This window comes from Triplophysa dalaica, chromosome 7 (assembly GCF_015846415.1).
Source record: "Triplophysa dalaica isolate WHDGS20190420 chromosome 7, ASM1584641v1, whole genome shotgun sequence".
In the NCBI taxonomy this organism is placed as follows: Eukaryota; Metazoa; Chordata; class Actinopteri; order Cypriniformes; family Nemacheilidae; genus Triplophysa; species Triplophysa dalaica.
In genome coordinates this window covers 9,584,048-9,604,570 of record NC_079548.1, presented here as the reverse complement: position 1 = coordinate 9,604,570, position 20,523 = coordinate 9,584,048, and the positions used below count along the sequence as shown (strand labels likewise).

Sequence of the window (20,523 nt, the reverse complement as noted above, 5' to 3'; positions counted from 1 at the left end):
AACACAAAGCTGTTGCCTAAAGAGTCTTTTATTTATCACAGACAAGGCCTGTGTATATATATATACACAAGAATTTTGAAACTTTCAACATTGCCTTGCATATTACAAAATCCTTCTTTTTACCACCCATACACACAAGTACCAACACCCATGAAGATCATATTCAGCAAGAAGTTCAACATGCAAAGACCCTTTACACAAATCCAAACATGAACTATAGCATACAAATTTAAAAATAGCTTTAATTTATAGTCTAATGACTAAAACCTTTCTCTTGTGGGTCAGTCTAAAATATAGACTAAAAAACTTTTCTTTTGGTCAGCCTGAAACAGACCAAAATCTATTCTCACCTACAATAATCATTAAAGGCCATGAAATGAAGCTGCCTGTGTTTTTGTGTTCACACCTGCAAGGACCATTTATACTACCAGAGGATCTCTATACAGTACCAGTTATCTGAACTGTTCATCTGACATCACACAATACTCATGTTTATTGAATGTAACACTAATCAGAACTTCGCACATAAAGCTCTATCTGCCCATGCAGTCGAAGCAAAATAAACAGTTTGCATTGTAGGAATTTATTGTGTGGCCATAATTTAACATACGTCAGTCCTTATGGTTTGTGCCACAAGCAGCATCTAGGTCAATCATATTAGAAGAAATGTGTTATTTCACTGTCATTAAAAATGATAAAATCAATAACTTTGCTCAGTCCATGCCTTACCGGTGACTACTAATAATAAAATGTAAACCCTTGATACTGCAACCAGTTCAAAGCTAAAACTATCCCCTATACTAAATAGGTTATAGGTTAATATTTTTTATTCAAATTAATATTTCGAAGTATTTCTAAATAATTCTAAATTTAAATAAAGACAATATATTTTCATAACGTCATTTTAGTTTTTAAACCGGGGTAGTTCACCCAAACTTAAATTCTTGCATTTACACACATGCACGTCATTTTTAAACCAGTTTGATTTTCTTTCTTCAGATATAGATATTTTGGATATTTTGGAAAACCACTGAGACATTTCTCAAAATATCTTCTTTTGTGTTCCAGGGAAGAAGAGTCATACAAGTTCTGAAAGACATGCTGAATAAATGACAGAATTTATATTTTGGGGGGAACTATCCCTTTAACTGTCTCTGCATAAGATATCTTTAAAGCTTCCATGTCTAAGTTGCTTGAGCTGTTGACTACAATGTATTGCATTCTACATTACAGGAGAATGCAGGAGTTTTCCAGTTCCTTTGATGAAGCTGTAATAAGATGTACAATTTAATAACAGGTTTCTCAAACATAAAAATTCTATCATTTACGTTTCAAAGTAAGTAAATCACAGAACTGAAATGCATTGAGATTAGTGTGCATACATAGGAGTAAATGACAGGATCGTCTGCATTCAGATTTAAAAAGGTGTGCATACTTATTATGTTGGCACTTCCGAGATAGGACACATCACTGAGGGTTTTACACACATTGATCCAATAACACAGTAACTGAATGATTGGTGCACTCATAAAAAAGTGTCCATCTCCAGGCTTGTAGCTGTCAAAATTTTCATGAACGTTCATTAGCATAATGAGAATAAACGGAGCCTGCCTCCCACCACTCCATTATAAAGGAGTTCAATACTGATCAATAGTCTTATTTTTTATTCCGTTTAAAAACACCTGTGTCTCTCTTTACAACATATGTCTAAACCGCACCTTCCCCATGTCTCATACCACTGTGTCTTCCTCTTCCTCAGCATCCTCCTGTTGTGGGAGCAATCTGTAGTGTTCAGCACCCAGCGTAAGGAAGGCGGTATGAGGCCGACTATTGTTTTCATCCAGTGGGGAGTGATGGTTATTTGTTTCTGGTTCTGCGGAATTGCATTTGGAGTAACGTTCTCTTGGACGCTCAGCTTCGTCCTCCTCCACGGTCAGGCTCTGCCTGTTTCTGAGAAAGGTAAGCAGGTAGCCAATGGGAACAGGGAGAGATGCAGCGATGATGAGCATGGAAAGCATTGCCAGTGCCCAGCCAGGGTACTCGAGGGTAGTTTCAGAACCCTGAGAGAAAGACACAGAGAGAGATGTTCACAAAACCACTGATGTTACAATATTAAAAAATTAATCTTAAACTGATACATTTATATTTACATTTATGCATTTGACAAACGCTTTTATCCAAAGGGACTTACATTGCATTATACGGTACATTTGTTTTCTAAGTATGTGCAATCCCTGGGATCAAACCCATGACCTTAGCACCATGCTCTAACCACTGAGCTACAAGAAAGCTGTATTAAATATATCTAAATATACAGTATCTACAGTTTTATTATATATGGAAGTTATAATAAATGACTCCAGCTTTTTTCAAAGAGAAGCAATTTCATCAAGGTCTAGTTTGTATGTTACCATGTTGTGGTCCCACGCTGTGTAAGTGGGACGTTTGAAGACCATACGGAGAAGACTAGCAGCCAGCAATCCCACCATACTGAATAAGCACACATATTTCCACAAGTAGGAATATATCACTGGGGGGCGCCAATGTAGCATCACCTCAATATCGTCCAAGAACCTGCAAGACATTGAGGACAAAAACTGTACATAAATGCTGATAAATCTGCAAAATGTTCAATGATTTCCTCTCACCGATCAGCACCGTAAATCCAAGCCACGCTGATAGTCTCAAAGATGACAACGATGATGAGCGGCAATGTGGCGGAATAGTCGTCAAACATTGTCACAAAATAATTGCCACTCTTCTGCGTGAAGAGCAGGCCGATGATGAAGCCCAGCATACAGCTACACACTGCAATGCATAATGAAAAAATGACAATAAAACCAAACAGAAGGTATCATTTTTTAGTGCCCCCCAATACAGAAAATGCCTGTTTAATAGCCACTAAAGTGATAAAATAGGATCTGTATCAGCCTTTAGAAAACATATGTTTGACTTTTGTATCGGGGGCCAAAATTGATCAAATAACTATTTAAAGCCCACCATCCATTAATATCAGCCTGTATGTGAATAATATGGGTGCACCTGTCAACATGGTCTTGTGACGCCCCAGCGTTTTGAAGTTGTCCATAAGTGGGGTGAGAATCCCCTGCATGGTGCCAAACATGGTAGACAGGCCCAGATTCAACAGCATGAGAAAGAACAACGCTGACCAAAACGGACTTCCAGGAAACAAAGCCATCGCTTCTGTAAAGGCTATGAAAGCCAATCCTGTGCCCTCCACACCCTGAGAGATATATGGATACATTGTTAAATATGTCTAACCAGAATAAAGTACACCTATACTATGCACCAAAATAGGGGTCGGCAACCTTTTTGACATGTGCCATTTTTTCTTTCTTGGTAATCACTATGCCATAACAACATTCAATTATATCTCAATATAATTGTCCAGTATATGTAATCTGCTTACACAAAACATTAGAATAGTTTTTGAAGAACATTTTTTTTTTTGAGGAACATGCATTATGCATTGAATTTATAAGAAATGGGGATCAAAGACAATTTTTTAATTTGTTCGATAATTGTATTGTATTGAATTGTATTATTTTATCTAAGATTAATAAATGTTGTATAAGTATTTTGAGCATGCTAGTGATGTAGTTAACTAATGTTCATAAAACAAAACGTTATTGTTTTCTGTAACTGTACACACACAAGCCTCCATGTGGTGCCTGGTGGTGGCGCTACGCTACAACTCTGGACTCAACACCTTGACAAGTACATACTGTAAATACATGTAATTTGTCAAAATTGTCTTAATTGTGTAAATAAACTACTGCAAGATATATTTATATTAGTGGTGGGCCGTTAACGGCGTTAGTGAGACTCTTATCGCGCGATAAAAAAAATGTCGCCGTTAATCTATTCTCAAAGTTGGGTTGGGAGCTGGGTCTATACTACGCAAGCTATGATGACTTTCACCTTGATATTTTAGCGCGGATGTATACCAGCTTAACTGCACTGTACGGGGCGAGAACGAGATTTTTCAACTCGCGTGATTCGCGTCATTCGCGGAAGCAGAAGCCGCCTCATCATCTCATAACCAGGGCTTCATTCGCGCGATTCGCGCAGCAAGTAGGTCTATTGGCTCTTTGCATTAACATATAAATCACTCGCGCTTGACGCGCCATTCGCGTTTGGTCTGAACACAACATAACGTTACTGTGAAATTACCGCATCAAACGTGACGTGCTAACATGGATGCAGCTATGAAGCCGCCGGGTTTGCTTCAGGGAATATTCATTTTTAAGAAGCTTCCCAATAGAAACATCGACAAGACTAAGGTTGTTTTCACCTTGTGCAATGCGGAATTGGTTTAAAAAAAACACTTTCTCTCAACAGGTAGTGGTCTAGCTTTAGTTGAAACCAGTAAATTTGTATTGAGATCTAATGTATTATGGCTCCTGTATGACATATCACTTGTTGCTCCCTCACTCTTTGTAAGTCGCTTTGGATAAAAGCGTCTGCTAAATGACTAAATGTAAATGTACTGTAGGATCTCTTCCAGTCTCAAGTACCACCTAAACGCAAATCATCCCTTAGCTAATGCGGAAGTAAACACAAGTTCATCTTATTGAACATAATTTAATTTTCATCACCAATTATCATAGTAGAACAGCTTTCTCAAGCAGTTTGTGATGCATTTTGGAAACAGGAGATGAGCCCCTGGTCTAATGCGCCACCTGGCTTGAGAAACCCGTTCTCAAAGACTTACTTTTAGTCATTATTTGGGTATCACACATATTCTGAATGCCTTCGGCAGAATTCAAATGAGCCATTTTAATAGATTAATAGATTAATCTAGATTAATCTAGATTAATTCCAAGATTAATCTAGATTAATCTAGATTAAAAAAATTAATCTATGCCCACCACTAATTTATATGTTTGGTAATAACAGGAAAAAAATAGCACATTAATACGATTTGTTACTCAATTCTACCACATTAACAGCAGACACAGAACAATAACAACGGTTTTACCAACATGATATAAAGCCAATTCATTAAATATGGTTCAAATACCACATATTGTTAAATTAAACTAACAAAAATGGGTTAAAATTGGTCCTGCTTCTCTCAGCAGTAGAGTTTGAACTTGAGCTCGGACATACAGAATGTATAGGCAACGTGTCCAGTGCAGGATACATCTTTACAGTATATTTTAAGTCTAATTTTATCTAATATTAATTAGACGCTCTTCAAATTCTTAAACGGAATGGAGGGAGTCATACTTTGGCAGGAGTCATTTTTCGGCACAACACCGGCAAGATACTTTTACCATTTTGGCTCTTGGTCTGCGTGCTAAAAACATATTTTACAGGCAGATATTGTGGTGCCGCATCACGCCTCTTATCTCATTGATCTTCTCATTTAGATTTAAAGCAAGTTTGATAATTGGCAAACAACATTGTCTTAAACAGTAAGAGTGCATACAGACGGACCTTTTTGAAAGATTGTGCCGACTCTTTTTTTTTTTCGCACCTTGCTATGCGGCAACTGCATGAGCGCTGTGCCGTTGATTTTCCTTCAGCGTGCCAATAGTGGCTTAAGTTTTCAACCCGTGTACTTAAGTACAAATATAGAAAGAAAGAATCATTACCTTGCTCATTTCTCTTTCCAGGTCACAGTCAGTGATATTTGACCCTAGCATGCTTCCATAGTGGCTGTACCATTCTCTGTATTCCTGCAGATTCACTGATTTGGGATCAGACATGTTAAACCATGGCCACCAATGCTGTAATGAATCTGTTTCTGCCATTTCAGCCAGTGAGGCCAAATTACTGCAAAGTGACATTAACATTTAGTGAAATACCCCAAGGAACAAACACAAAAAGTTATAATTAACACTAACTTGAAAATGTAACATCACAAACTGTGAAGTTATCATTTGTTTTACCCAGTTATGTTCAATGAACAAACTGATTCAGTTCACAAACAGGCTTATGATTCATTCACAAATTGAACAGCAGTTTTTGAATTTACTAGAGGACAATGTCTACAAATTTGATTATTCTATGGCTTTAGACACTCACGTTGCAACACAGTTCAATGAAATATTCTTGGCTCTGAAGCCGAGGACCACAAAGACGACAAGAGAGGCCAACACTGACGTCATGAAGTTGATGCCAGAGACCATGATGGCATCACGATGGCAGTTGTTATGCACGGGGTTGTAGGATGAATATGCGATCACGGAGCCATAACCCAGACCCAAAGCAAAGAACACTTGCGTGGCCGCCTGACGCCACACCTTCACCTCCCCCCAAATCTCCAGCTGTGAAATTAGATTACAAACGCTTTTAGAAGATTAAATACACAGAAGAGTGGTCACGGGACCAACATTTCATTAGTCAATAGCAACTGCAAAATACTAGCTAATATAAAATGGTTAAAGATATATGAACAAATTAAAATATACTAATGGCATTTAGCATTTACATATAGTTCAAACAAGCAGTAATTGAAATATTTTTTTCAAGATCTGGTACACTTTTATCTCAGTATTGACCCAATTACAAAGTACCAGCACTTTTGATACCTATGCAGTTAAGGGAAGCATAAGCCCTTGTTTTTTACCTTTGGATAAAACATGTATTTGATGCCATCTATAGCCCCGTCCAACATGAGCCCTCGGATGAGGAAACAGATCAGAACAGCATATGGAAACACAGAGGAGAAATACATCACCTAGAGGAAAGGATGAGATCAGTCATGCGGGTTTGAACCAACATGAATGTGAAAAAGAGTGAATTTTCTATTTAAACTCATCACCGTGACAAACAATTCAAAATTACTACATTAATAAAGAAACGGATTAAAATAATGTCTGTTAGCCAATCGGAATCAAGCATTCACAGCAGAGTGACATACATTTAAATAAGAAGTATAACGTCTGTGTACATGTACTGTGTACCCTGGCAGAAGACTTGATGCCTTTGATCATTGCGAGACACACTATAGCCCAGGCAGCAAGAAGACAACCGGACATGATGCCGTTAAATTCTCCCGACTGATCTATGGAGTCTGAGATATCCAGAGCCTTTCTGAACCAGAAATATGAAGTAGGAGAGCTTGCTGTACATTCCTTCACTAAGATTGCAAGACAAGATTTGTTAGAACAGAGCCGTATAATACACAATATGCAAAAAGTTTAAATGTACGTATTGTGAATGTGTGTGTTTAATATCACACCTGTCTGGTTTGTGATCAGATCGACAGGGCACTGTTCCCATGGTAATGGATATTGAAATGAATTCCCCAAATAAAACAACGACCAGGCAATGATCACATTATAGTAGAGGGCCACAAAGAAACACACCTTAAAAAACAAGTGAGTTTTTGAGAGAGATGCTTTCATGGATTGAGCTTTATAGGTATATAAAGTCTACATGGTGTGTTTAATTTGTGTCATTTAGAAACAGAGAGAGAAGGTCATACACTTGCAATTTTCTCTTTCTTTAGTGGTAAATCGTGTACATTATCATACAATTAAATAGAATTCAGCTGCACACAGAACAGCCTCTTTAACTTTATATAAACATACTGAGAAGAAATAATAAACCCTCAGAAGTATGTTTAAAAATACACAGCAAAACATCTGTCGTCATGGGTTGTGTAAGAACATGACATCTACACATTCACATTCGCTGGCTCTGTGCTTTAGAGCTTTCAATGACACCCACAAGGACAATATTTTCTTAAAACAATTAAATTTCATGATGTATTTGGATTTTTTCATCTGTTAACAAATTTTCTGTTGAAACTAATGTAGCACTCTAAAAACTGTAGCTCCTAAATCAAGTTAAAATAATCCCATCATGCGTAACAAACAGATGAAACGTGACACTTTTCAACACATTCTAAATATAAAGTCGCTAATGATATAACTGAACGTTAACACACAATTGTCCATTTTAACATGAGAAGATGGACATTGTTATACTTTAATATGTTCATATAACATGGTAAATCATGTTCATTTGTTAAAAAAACTCTTGTGGCTTTAAAATAAAGGCTGCTTAAGCATAACTAATAACTTTTTGGTCTTCATATTTGTGACCCTGCCTGTGATACCTGAACTAACGTCATTTTTGTTGATTGACTATTTTCTACCGTGGCCGCTAGGTGTCAATGCGCTGCAACAGAAGAAAACACATGCAAACAAAAAAAAACAAAAGCAAATTCAGAAAGCATCTTCATTAATTTGGCGACACATGCCCTGCAAATACTCGAAGCACAAACAAACACAGAAACGCGGTGCAAATTCTCGCAACACAAACAAACACAGAAATGCGCTGCAAACTGCACGGACGACAACGGAAGTGTTTCCGGGGGACCGCAAAAACTGATGCACTTCATGCGCTTCATTTTGACTGTTCAAATTCGTTAGTGGAGTTGTCAGCCACACTGACTATGTCGACTACAATACATTTTTAATCATTAATCATTAAACCATTAAACTTTTTTAACGTGACACTTGTTTAAGTAAGTCGAGCAGTTACTATGTCTCATAGTTTTTGTTAAACTGTTCAAATCGACAGGCTAATAATATCCTACGGACGTACGTTAAGAAAGTTAAAATAAAGTTATAAAGCAACTACCTTCAATGTGGCTGACAACTCCACTAACGAATTTGAACAGTCCAAGTGAAGCGCGTCCCAATCAGGTGCATCAGTTTTTGCGGTCCCCCGGAAACACTTCCGTTGTCGTGTGTGCAGTTTGCAGCGCGTTTCTGTGTTTGTTTGTGTTGCGAGAATTTGCAGCGCGTTTCTGTGTTTGTTTATGTTGCGAGAATTTGCAGCGCGTTTCTGTGTTTGTTTATGTTGCGAGAATTTGCAGCGCGTTTCTGTGTTTGTTTGTGTTGCGAGAATTTGCAGCGCGTTTCTGTGTTTGTTTGTGTTGCGAGAATTTGCAGCGCGTTTCTGTGTTTGTTTGTGTTGCGAGAATTTACAGGGCATGTGTCGTCAAACTAACGCGAATGCTTTCTGAATTTGCTTGTGTTTTTTTTGTGTTTGCATGTGTTTTCTTCTGTTGCAGCGCAGTGACACCCAGCGGCCACCGTAATTTTCTATATAAAATCATTCTACATAATGTGAAGAATATTCTGTGAAAATAAAATTCTGATATCTTTAAAGTGATCAACGAACACACAAAAAGAAATGTATAAAGTTACCGACCACCAACCGATGGCCGGGCCTCACAATTAAAATGGATTATTAAAAATACTAAATTATATTTATTTGAAAATCATAACGCCTATGGTAAGCTCAATATTTAGAAAACTTATAAGTGTGTGTGTGTTTTACCATGCAGCTAGAGTAGCCGATGCCTGCAAGGCGGGGTGAGATGTATTTCCAGACCCCGATGCTGCCCTGGCGGATGCTCTGTCCAGCAGCTAACTCCATAAAGAACAGAGGAACCCCGATAATAACCAACAACATCACATATAATAGCATGAAGGCACCTACAGACCGAGAGAAAGTGTGAACACAATGATTTATTTCCAAACAAACACAATACTCAACACAAATACCCACCTCCTCCGTTTTGGTGACAAAGGTAGGGGAACCTCCAGACATTGCCCAAGCCCACACTGAAACCCACCTGGGCGAGCACATACTGTATCTTACTGTCCCACGCTGGCCTGTCTCCCTGCTCCTCAGTACCCGTAGCCTCGCCCTCATCAGCCGACACCAGAGCCATGTCTGAACGACCCGCAGCCAATCCACACCCATCCAAATCAGTGGGCAATGGTGGTTTCTCCATCTAAAAAGCGAGAGCACAGCATTTACCACCGAATCTTGAAACTTTATTATTTAAAGAGTACATATTACGAGATCATGTAAATGACATTTTAATGCTATGTGTAATGTTTCTGTGTGTGAATGTAAGCATCCTGCCAAGTTGTAAAGCCGTAGGTGAATGAATAACTTGGCTTGGAAAAGAGAGTCGACTCTTTACGTCACTAGATGCAGTCTTGGCCTATGTTTTGCTAGGACTGCTCACGAAAACTTCACTCTTCTACCCCAAACACTGTAGCTCGTGAGCATTGTTTGCGGTAGACCAATCATAGCAGACTAGATCATCTAACCAGTCAGATCAGAGTGGGCTGGTGGAAAGAAGGGGATTAGAAGGATGATTTGCCGAACAAATCATTTGAGAGTCAGTCAAGAAGTATGGTGAGAACAACTGCCTATTATAACAAAATAATAGTGTTTTTACACCTTGTGTGTACGTAAAGTGTTGTTGGACATTACATACACAAAAATAAGACATTAAAAATCAAGGAATAATTACTCTTTAACATATGATATACATATTAATTATTTAAGTTAAAAAAATGTTCATGTTAAATCGCAGAGGAAAATATTTCCTTTATCTGGTTGCTCTGTCAACGCTTCATCAAGATCCAAGTAATGGTTCATTTATGCAACAGCTGTTCTTCCCTAGAATTCATTTAATATAGAAATAGACACAAATAAAAAAAAATGTACAGATATTGAAGATGAATAGATAGACTTGGATAGCTTGATATATTTAAGATCTCATTTGTTTGTTTTACCCTTTAGGTTATATGTGTTTTGTGCACTTTCTGGCCGATTTTTGGTCATATTGCTGAACGTTGTTATTACCTACATTACGAGTATAAACAAAAGATCTAAGATTTGCATACTGTGGATGCAAGACCATGTTCAAAATGTGAGTGACCAATGAAGCAATGTGAGGCGTGTGAGCATCTGTTTTCCACTAGACACTGCTGTGAAGACACCTTCTTGGATAAGCGAACTAAATTCACAGTAAACCGGCAGGAACAACTAACCCTTCATTGCTCACAGATCTTTCGATCTCCTTCTATTTATTTGCTTCTCCCCTTTCCCTCAGACTCTCTTGCTTTTCCCTGGAGAGCAGTGAATGCTTTCATTGTTTCTTCTTCCTATAAATTGGAGTTAGTCGAGTCAAAAGTCATATCAACCTCAACATCTCCCTCCATACGTTCAGCTATCATTTTTCTGCCTCTTGCTGTACAGTAAACAGAAGATTATGGGATCGCTTGCACCCACTGACCGCAGAAAACCAGAGCGAAAGAGAAGAAAGGTTTATGAGGATCTTAGTTCTTTGGTCATCATTTCTGCTCCCAGTTTGACAAACACAGTTTTGAAAATTGAAAGTATAAATATTTTATGTACTTTCTTATTCGTGCAAGTCTTTTCGATCCCAGAGATATAATCCTGACATTCAGCAGTACAAGTCTGCATACAAAAAGGTCACCCACAGCCTAGATATTTTTATTTTTTATAAATGTTTGCACATAGCTTGGGCTAAATATGTGACAGCAAATGTGACGCTCAATTCCTCATAAGAGAGTTGACCTATTCCTAAAAACATCCCTTTTAACAAAAACTGTACTATTTTAAATTAGATTTGTCCACATACAGAGTCTGCCCTTGTGTTGTCCCACAGCTAACAAACAGGGCTGAACAAGATTTAGGACAGTTAACTCCTGTTTATTTCAACTGCTGGAAACTGAAAATGCTCTTTCGGTCATACAGTAGATGTTTTTCGTATGTGACTCCAGAAAGGATGTTTAAAAATATATGTTGTTTAGTAGAATGTACCACAGTTACATACAATAAACCAGCAGATACCTTGTATTTTGATTTATATATATATATATATATTCACATTTATTTTACACTCCAAGTTGCTTTTGCTCAGCAACCGTTCACTTGGTATACACTTCAAGTTTACTAAGAATGTTGAGGTTCCTCACAGCATGTCACAACTTACAAGCACTGTATTGTGCTTATGTAACCTCAATTCCAGGAGCTTAAGTCACTCCAAATCACAAGATCAAGATTTCGGTCAGAAAGTACATTACACTAACTTAAACACAAAACATGACATTAAAGGGATACTTCACCCGAAAAAAAAAATTCTGTCTTCATTCACTCACCTTTGAGTTGTTCCAAATCTGTTTAAATTTCTTTGTTCTGATGATCACAGCGAAAGATATTTGGAAGAATGCTTATAACCAAACTGAACTCCCATAGTAAGAAAGATAACTTTATACTTGTTTTGTTCTGTTGAACAGAAAATAAGACGTTTTAATGAATGTAGGACAGCAAACAGTTCTGGGGCACTTTTGACTACCATTGTATTTCTTCCTACTTTGGTATTCAATGGAGGGCAAAATCTGTCGGTAATAAGCATTCTTCCAAATATCGTTCTCGGTGTTCCTCAGAACATAGAAATTTATACAGATTTGGAACAACTCAAAGGCAAGTAAATGAATTCATTTTTGGGTGAAGTATCCCATTATTAAACCATAACAAAACTTCTAGCCTGAGTAAGAATTCAATCCAGTTACCTCCACAGATGTACAGAAATCAACACATTTAAAGTCATCATTCAGTAAACTGGGGAGCGATATAAAACTAAGTTTCAACGACACAATTTTTATGATTGGGAACCCTCTCCCATTGGTCCAATAAGTAGTGTATAATATACAGGACTGCCACAACAACTGTCATTTAAGACAAATGCAGACATGAGGTAGCCAAATCTGTCTTTCACTGTAAGACAAAGGCCTCTGCACAGCGAAAAACAAGAGTGGAAAAATACAGAACTTTGTTGACAGAGAGAGAGGCCATGTGAGTGACGGTGAAAGAGGTGTGAGACTACGTCAGTGGTGGAGAGGCTATTCTGACTTGACAGGCTTCTGGATTTCTGACTGGTGGGGGGAGGCGCTGGGCTGGGGTCTGTTACAATTGTAATTTGGAAAGTTTTCAAGGTGTCCGATGACTCCATGTCTTCAATATTGTGACAGGGGAAAAATAAACACATCTTTTATGTCCCTTAACTCTGTGCTTCCTGAATAAGTCTAGACAGTTTTGAATCCTTATTAATGCAATCTCAAACAACAAAATTATGTAAGACTGTAAGCCAAATTGCAAGACGTGAGAAAGATAACAGCTTAATTCAGAATTTAAAAGGCCGGTAATTCATCTCTTTATCTAACTGTCATCTGATCAGCATTTCACCCTGAGAACCAGTGCCTGTGGTCTGCCTGTGGTCTTTATTCATGTAATTTCTTTGTTATCTTTTTGCACTTCAGTTTTTTACAAGTACCTTCCCACTCAACTCACAATTTGATTGGCTGTGAAATGTCTCCGTATTCATCTCGAGTTATTACATTCATCCTCATGTGCATGTGAACACATGTCTATTTGTGTAGACAGCATCAGCAGTAAAAGGTCTATTGACAGCGGTGTAACAAGTTTTAAAATCTTCCTTTTAAGTAAGGCATAGAGTGTCAAAGTATATATCATAAAGGTCAAATCATGAAGACCAGAGCATAACTGAGTGAATGTTTCAAAAAAATGGTCATCAAAGCATTGACTCAAAAATATATAATTCCAAAATACAAAGTATCATTCAAAACTGCTTCTTCAAACACTGTTTATTTTTACTTGAAACAAGCAGGTAGCAACATTTTATAACTTTTTCACAAAAGAAAAATGCATATGATTACAGGATTTATATTTTGGCGTCAGCTAACCCTTTAAAGTAAAAAATAAATGGTCCTGTCTCCGGACATCGCTTGATGTCCAAAATCTACTGTAGGCATTTAAGCAAGACCAGTTTAGAAACAAATTCTAATATCTGACCTGCTACTTATTTTATAGTTGTCTGATACTTAAATTTAGTTCATAGACTTTGTGTTTTTAATCATGATGATGACATTATTAGAAAGCATCACTTTAGAGCAAAGACTTTTAATAAGAATATTAACATCATGAGGACCACTGAAATATTCACTTTCCCCAAAATATTTCCTTATTGTAGTAATAAAGGTAATTTCGCGTATATCCTTTATACCTCTGGCCATCTATACTTCTCAAAGTAACTTATACTCCCTCTTTGTCTGAAAATGGCATGTCACCTTAAAAGAAGCAGAAGTGAGCAGTAGTTGTGTTTCTTATCTCTAACTGCCCTTGAAACACACTTCTTGACTTTACGTAGAGGACACTGTAAGTGTTGTAATGTAGTGTTTGCTGTCTGCACCCTGTATTGTGACTTTTAATACTAACATTTACTATAATAATCTGCAGCACATGAAGGTACTTTAGACATGTGCACCTTATATGTAAATTGTATAATTATGCAAAATGCTATTAAAACTTTCCCCATTTTGGTGTGGATGTCCTTCTGACAATTGTGGATATAAAACTTGATCCAATACTCCATTCTGTAAAATATCCAGTGGGATTGCACACATATATCTGAAAGTAGTGGCAAAACGCTTTCTTTCTGGTTGTCCATTAAATTTCTAGATAGTGTGTTGTGCCTGTAGCTCAACCGGTAGAGCTTGGTGCTAGCCATGACAGGATCATGGGTTTGATTCAAATGTTTACTGTAAATTGAATGCATTACTTGATAACATCAGGGGGTAGTGGCCATATATTTCACTATAGCTTCTTATTAGTTAAACTAGTCTTATTACAACTCACCTGTGTTAGATGTCCTGATGTCCTGTTCTAAAACTAAACACTTTCATTGACTCAAGCCCTGTGTTATCGCAGGTTAAAAAAAGTGCACTTTCATATCAAACTTAATGTGCTCCAATGTCACACATTATCCTTTTACTAAATTCATGTAGTTTTACTTCCATTCATGGTGTCTTAAAATGGCACAGTTAAGTAGCCTACACTTCAGATCACTGAGTAACTTCAATACTTTGCAACAAATGGATGCACATTAGACTTGTTTGACGTTGTAACAAGGTTCCTTTGTAAATGCTAATTTAAGGTTAAAATACTAGAGGTATATTCTTGGCTTAAGTCTTCTGCAACATCACTAACTTGGTGCGAATTTGGCAGCTGACGGTATTTTTAGGAACATGCTGTACATTCCAAAACAACCAGGAATAAAATCAGTCGACAAGACACGACACCAGTCAACAAAGCATAAACATGTGTTAATATACATAATATGAAGTTAAGTTATTAAATAAGAAACACTACAGTGTAACTATGTTGGTCACATGTTTGTTTCTTGAGATTTAGTTTCTTGAGAAACTGCATTGCATTAAAAAACTTTTTTGCAACCAAGTTGTTTGACTCGTGTTTGCGCGTGCATTGCCTTACCTTGCTGTCTGTTTAGGGGGAGTTGCCCTGTCGGTGTTGTAGCGTTAGTTTAAGTGATAAACCCGTTAACTTGTCTTGCCAGGCTCTCTGTTATCTGCTCTTATATGAATCCTGTCGTTCAGACCCGCTGCTGTATATTTATCAAACTGTTTGGACGGTGGGGAGTTCGCCACGTTGGAAGGCACCGAATGTACAACTTCGGTAAATGTAATATCAGACCCTGACGTTCGTTGCTGTGTCACTGGAGAACAGTTTACGGGCTTTTTATCTATGCTGTATCGTGGCCCGCCCTCCCAACAGCTCTTACTTTGTGTCACATTCCAGGCCATGCTGAGAACTTTTTAAAGGGTCTTTTGAAGGTTTCTCGTTCGACCTTTCAGCATAAAACCTTCTAAAGTAATACTGCAAGGGTACAAATTTTAGTACAAAGTTACTAAATAGAAAATGTATGTTCACTGTACCCATTCAAGGGAGCTGCTGTGTTGGCATGCGTGAAGTAAAAGGAGAATGCATGGCTATCTCCCCCGCCTTTAGACACGCCCCGTGTTTATATTTTGCAAAGCCCACATCACGTGCGTAAGGAGCTTGTAGGCACTGACTCCAAATTTTCACGTGTTTAAGGTTTGTTGTATTGTTTTACACAATAATTAAAATACAATTAGAACTTATCACTGTTTTGCGGCTCGTAGGCAGATTAAAAACCTGAAATTTCAGGAGAAGTATATTCAAGAAACGGTTTGTGGCTTTCCTAAGATGCTGCTGGCAGCGTCTGTTTGTTAACATATTAAACAGTTCCGTCATATGATCTGTTCTCTTTCAGTTCATCCGTTTCATTCTTAACATTCGCATATTCTTAAAATGACAAGAATAGGGATTCTTAGCCTACATGTTTATATGAAAAATAAAGTTTTTATTTGAACCCGTCTCTTCTTCAACAAAGCACATTACATTGTCCATAAATCTCTTCCTTGTGCAGCAACACATTAAAAAGTTTCTTATGTCAGCCAATCTGTTTTCTGCTTGAGCATAAATTTAAAAAATAAACTGTGTATCAATATCAATATGACCTGAAATACAACGCCAACTCATGTGACACAAATAACCATTGTATCAAATATACACTTTTCTTATTAACGTGAATACAATGTATACAAGTTTGAGCCCTTTTACCTGCAGCGATTATACTGAAATACAAAAGATATCTTACAGATGTGCCATTTAACACATTACAAATTTCAATATTTCTCCACAGTAAGTAAGTTAAGTTATTAGATACCAAAGACTTTAACAAAAAAACATTAACTTACTCGGTATAACATCAATGTTTGCAAAAATATTTACTATTGTAATAACATGCCTGAAATTTCAGGAGAAATATATACAAGAAACGGATTGTGGATTTCCTTAGATGCGGCTGTCAGCGTATGATGTAAACATGACAACCCTATGCGCCCCCTTTTGGCAGAGGCCGGCATTACACTGTTTTAAAACTCAGTGTGCTATAGTAATAATTTAAACAGGCTCAGAACACACATTAATAAAACATAAATAATTACAAATACAAACTACAATGTGGATACATGTATGTATACCACACACCTATCAAAGAAAAATGGCTGCTGCCAACATAAATATATATATATATATATTAATACCCCATTGTCATTGGAGCTACCCATTGTGGAAATGTAGGTACTGATGTTAAAATGGGATAATATGTATTAATGTAAGGTGTGTTAGAGTACAGAGTATTGATGTAGGGTTGAATGTAGTAGGGTGACAGCCTCCAATATGGCATCGGATTTGTATCGTAACACTCTAAGATGTTTACTGTAGGGTATGACTGACTAGTAGGCTGACCTAATCTGTCATAAGTGGACCTTGCTGCTGGTCTCCTGTCACGTGTGGACCCTCTGACTGTGCTGTTTTGGTCATTGTTATTTGGATTCAGTAGGTGCATCGACAATTTCATGCTGAAATACACCATCTTCACTCATTGGTCTACTTGCTGCTTCATTTTCTTCATCATTTGCCCCAGGTTGCTCTGCCAGTGTCTCTGTCCATGACATTTGATTTTCTTTTCCAGGTTGTTTGAAGGGTTACTGTTGTGGAGAATCATCCGAAGATTCCTGTGTAGAACTCTTAACTTTGACCTGTCTAACTCTGCAACCACTCGATAGAAGGGTCTATCCTTTATTCGCTCCATGATAACTTACACGGTTTGCTCCCAATACGATCTCAATTTTCCCGGTCCACCTCTCTCACTTAGGTTTTTCACTAGTACTCTGTCACCAGGCTGAAGAACAACTATAGAACAATATAGTTTTACTCTGGCACTTGAGTTCTTACTGTTCTCAAAAGCAATTCGGTTAGCTTCTGCCATTCGCTCTGCCCACTGTTTGGCACATCCTCATGGATTGTTTTCTCTCCGTTGGCAATGCGAGAGAAGTCCTGGACATAAGATCGATAGTAACTGAGGAACCCCATCATCCTCCGAACCTCTCCAACTGTGGTAGATTTCTTTGCCTTCCAGGTTTGTACGGCATCCAAATCTTTAGGGTCTATCTTGAGTTCATCGGCACTGACCAGTTGCCCGATGTATCGCACTTCTTTCTTGAACATCTCGCACTTAGCAGGTCTTAGCTTAACTCCATGCTGCTGTAAAGCTTGCAACGCCTTCTGTAAGTCATTAACGTGTTCTTCGAAAGTTTTTACATAACACAAGATATCGTTGAGGTAAGGGATACAGCATTCATTCCGCACGGAGTCTAGAATCTCCTCCATGTTCTGTTGAAAGGCAGCAGGTGTATTAGTTAACCCAAATGGAATTCGTACCCAGTCCCAAGGGGTAACGAAAGCAGTCAGATGTCGCGAACCCTCTGCAATGAAACCTTAGTGATAAGCTTTCCGTTGATCTAAAATCGAAAACCAGCTATACCCTCCCAATGTGTCAGTTAGGTCTTGAATCCAAGGCAGAGGAAGCCTAACAGTTTTCTTGTTAAGTAGTCTGTAGTAAACACAGAGTCATAGTGATCCATCCTTCTTTCTGACACATACTGTACAACTGGTGCAGAGTTAGGAGACTTGACTTCACAATCCAACCTCTGGCTTAGAGGTCTTGGATGTACTCTCTCACTTCTTTATGTAATGGTTTGGGTACTGTCGAGTATGCTCTCTGGACAGGAATGTTATCAATCAGGTGGATGGACATCTGCAAACTTGGGACACAACCCAATTCTTCATTATTGCATGCAAATGCCCTAGACTCTTCGTACAACATTTTCTTTGCTATTATATGTTGCTCCTCAGTCAAGTGATTTAGATCCACAGGTGTGTCCCAATGCTCTGTCACTATACTTCTGATGCTTCGGATGTCACTGTACTTGGGAAGGAAACCTTGGTCAATTGTATGCAGGAACACATTCTGAACTGTTCGTGGCTCATATTCAATGTTAGCATTGCTCTGCTTGGATGTGAAAATCACTTTCTGTTTCAGTCCGATTACACGATATAGAAACTGTTGTGGAGTCTCATGCTCCTGCTGTCTTGTAGTCATTAAGAAAAAGCTCACTACTTCCTCTCTCACTTAAATGTGACTGTAGGAAACTTTTTAGCTCTGACACATTCAAAACGTCTTTATTGATGAGCATTTCCTTGAACTGTCCCTGTATAACTATCCGCAGGACAGCCTGAATGATTTCATTTGCTAAGTAATTCATCCTGATGCCTTCATCAATTTGTTTACACAGGTTATTGTAACTGATGTCTGAAGCACTATCGCATATCTGACCTCCCTGAATCTTGAACTCTATATGTGGTAATTATGGAAAGTCTCTTGGACACATCATGCTTACTCTCTGCTGTAGTGGTGAGTATTCAGGGGAAGAATTCCTTCTCAACAGATACAGAAGAATCACACACAGAATTGATTATGCGATTCTCAATCCATTCAGTAATCATATCTCTTGACATAAGTAATTCTGCAAATCCTTCATCTTCAAGTTTAAGTAAAATGTCACTCTGCATATATAAGAAATAATGCCTCATCAACCCTTGCGAAATTGGTTGATGTCAAACCTGCAACTGGATTGATGTGTGTGTTCATCTCAAGTATGGACGAAAATAAGAGTGTGTGGGGAATCATATTTTTTTTCGTTTAACATTGTAAACAATTGGAATTTAATAAACTTCTAATCCTGTGAAACGAGTTGTAAGTATTTGTTTAGCCAGCACAATATGTAACACTTCGTTGTGAAACCTAATCATACTCATGGTTTTTACTCCATTTTAGGTCATTTAATTGAATCTCGAAGTCTTCATTTTGACATTATTTTTCTAATATTGATTATATCATAATCAATCATTTGACATAATATTTGACTGTTAAAATACCACGTGCTAGATTTTGTTATGTAACGAAACTGTGTAGTCAATATGAATGAAGGACAGAGCTCAGAGCAGGCAATAGTATGACAAAACATTAATAAATAACTTAACCAAGTTACGTTACTATTCTTCGGCCTTGGTGGTCACTAAGATCTTTTAAGGTGGCGTTTCCCCCGAAAAATAGGGGCCTAGAAGTGCGGTCCCTGCAGTCCATGTCCTTGTAATTGCAGCCACCAGTATTGCTGTATGATGCTCGGTTTGCCGGGCGGGATGATGGATTTGACGCGTTACGCCAGAGCGAGCGACGTTATTACGTCAGGGCGTCACGCACATCCTGCACAAAATAGATGCTGAGAAGTGAGAAAACGACCTTCTCCAACTGAATGAAAGCTGTGCACCTTTTGGGGACGCTAAATATAGTGCCAACGTCACAAAATTGTAACCGGTATGTGTGACACGGGACCTGAATGGCAGGATCGGTGGCATTAATGTTCACATCATGCCAGGTCGCCTAAAATAAAACCATGCGTGGGAAACGGCTTCGGCGTGTTAGTTGCAGTGTGTGACGTCCTATGTAACAAGCTAATGTTTACTAGCTAACGTTAACTAGCTAACGTTTACTAGCTAAGTAACGTTTTAATCGCTAACATGCACAGGTGAGATTAACGGGGAGAGCAGGTAGTGGGCCAAACCACTGTGAGAGGTAGGGGGGGAAATCAACAGTTTTTAAACGCATTTTTTCGTTTGTATTTTTTTCTAATTACACAATTAGTTTAGGTAAACATAAATATATTCATGACAATAGCGAATGCGAGTCTAATTGATCGAGGGGGGGAACCCCTCGGATAGAGGGGGACATGTCCCCCCCTGGATTTACACCCATGCAGTCGGATAATATTGAAATTCTGCCACGAGGGTCCCTGTTGCCAATTCCTAGTAAAATTGGAGTATCATCAGATGTAATATAAC

General features: G+C 38.1%; 1 protein-coding gene across 1 annotated transcript; it reads right to left on the bottom strand.

Moving 5' to 3' along the window:
• Positions 1-10: 10 nt before the first annotated feature.
• On the bottom strand, positions 11-15,617 carry slc6a16a (solute carrier family 6 member 16a). The gene is made up of 12 exons (XM_056753494.1): positions 15,169-15,617; positions 9,559-9,787; positions 9,328-9,485; positions 7,214-7,340; positions 6,936-7,111; positions 6,599-6,709; positions 6,055-6,296; positions 5,622-5,802; positions 3,043-3,244; positions 2,649-2,808; positions 2,412-2,574; positions 11-2,060 (listed from the first exon to the last, which is right to left on the bottom strand). The coding sequence occupies exons 2-12, from the start codon at positions 9,785-9,787 to the stop codon at positions 1,731-1,733; spliced, it is 2,079 nt and encodes a 692-aa protein (XP_056609472.1). The 5' UTR covers positions 15,169-15,617; the 3' UTR covers positions 11-1,730.
• Between the last annotated feature and the right edge of the window lie 4,906 nt (positions 15,618-20,523).

Excerpts from the sequence above, each read along its gene's own strand:
- slc6a16a (XM_056753494.1), bottom strand. The coding sequence starts at position 9,787 with ATGGAGAAACCACCATTGCCCACTGATTTGGATGGGTGTGGATTGGCT. Across the intron at positions 6,710-6,935 it reads GCATCAAGTCTTCTGCCAGG|GTGATGTATTTCTCCTCTGT; the intron begins GTACACAGTACA and ends CCTTTCCTCTAG. Across the intron at positions 5,803-6,054 it reads TCATTGAACTGTGTTGCAAC|TAATTTGGCCTCACTGGCTG; the intron begins GTGAGTGTCTAA and ends GTCACTTTGCAG.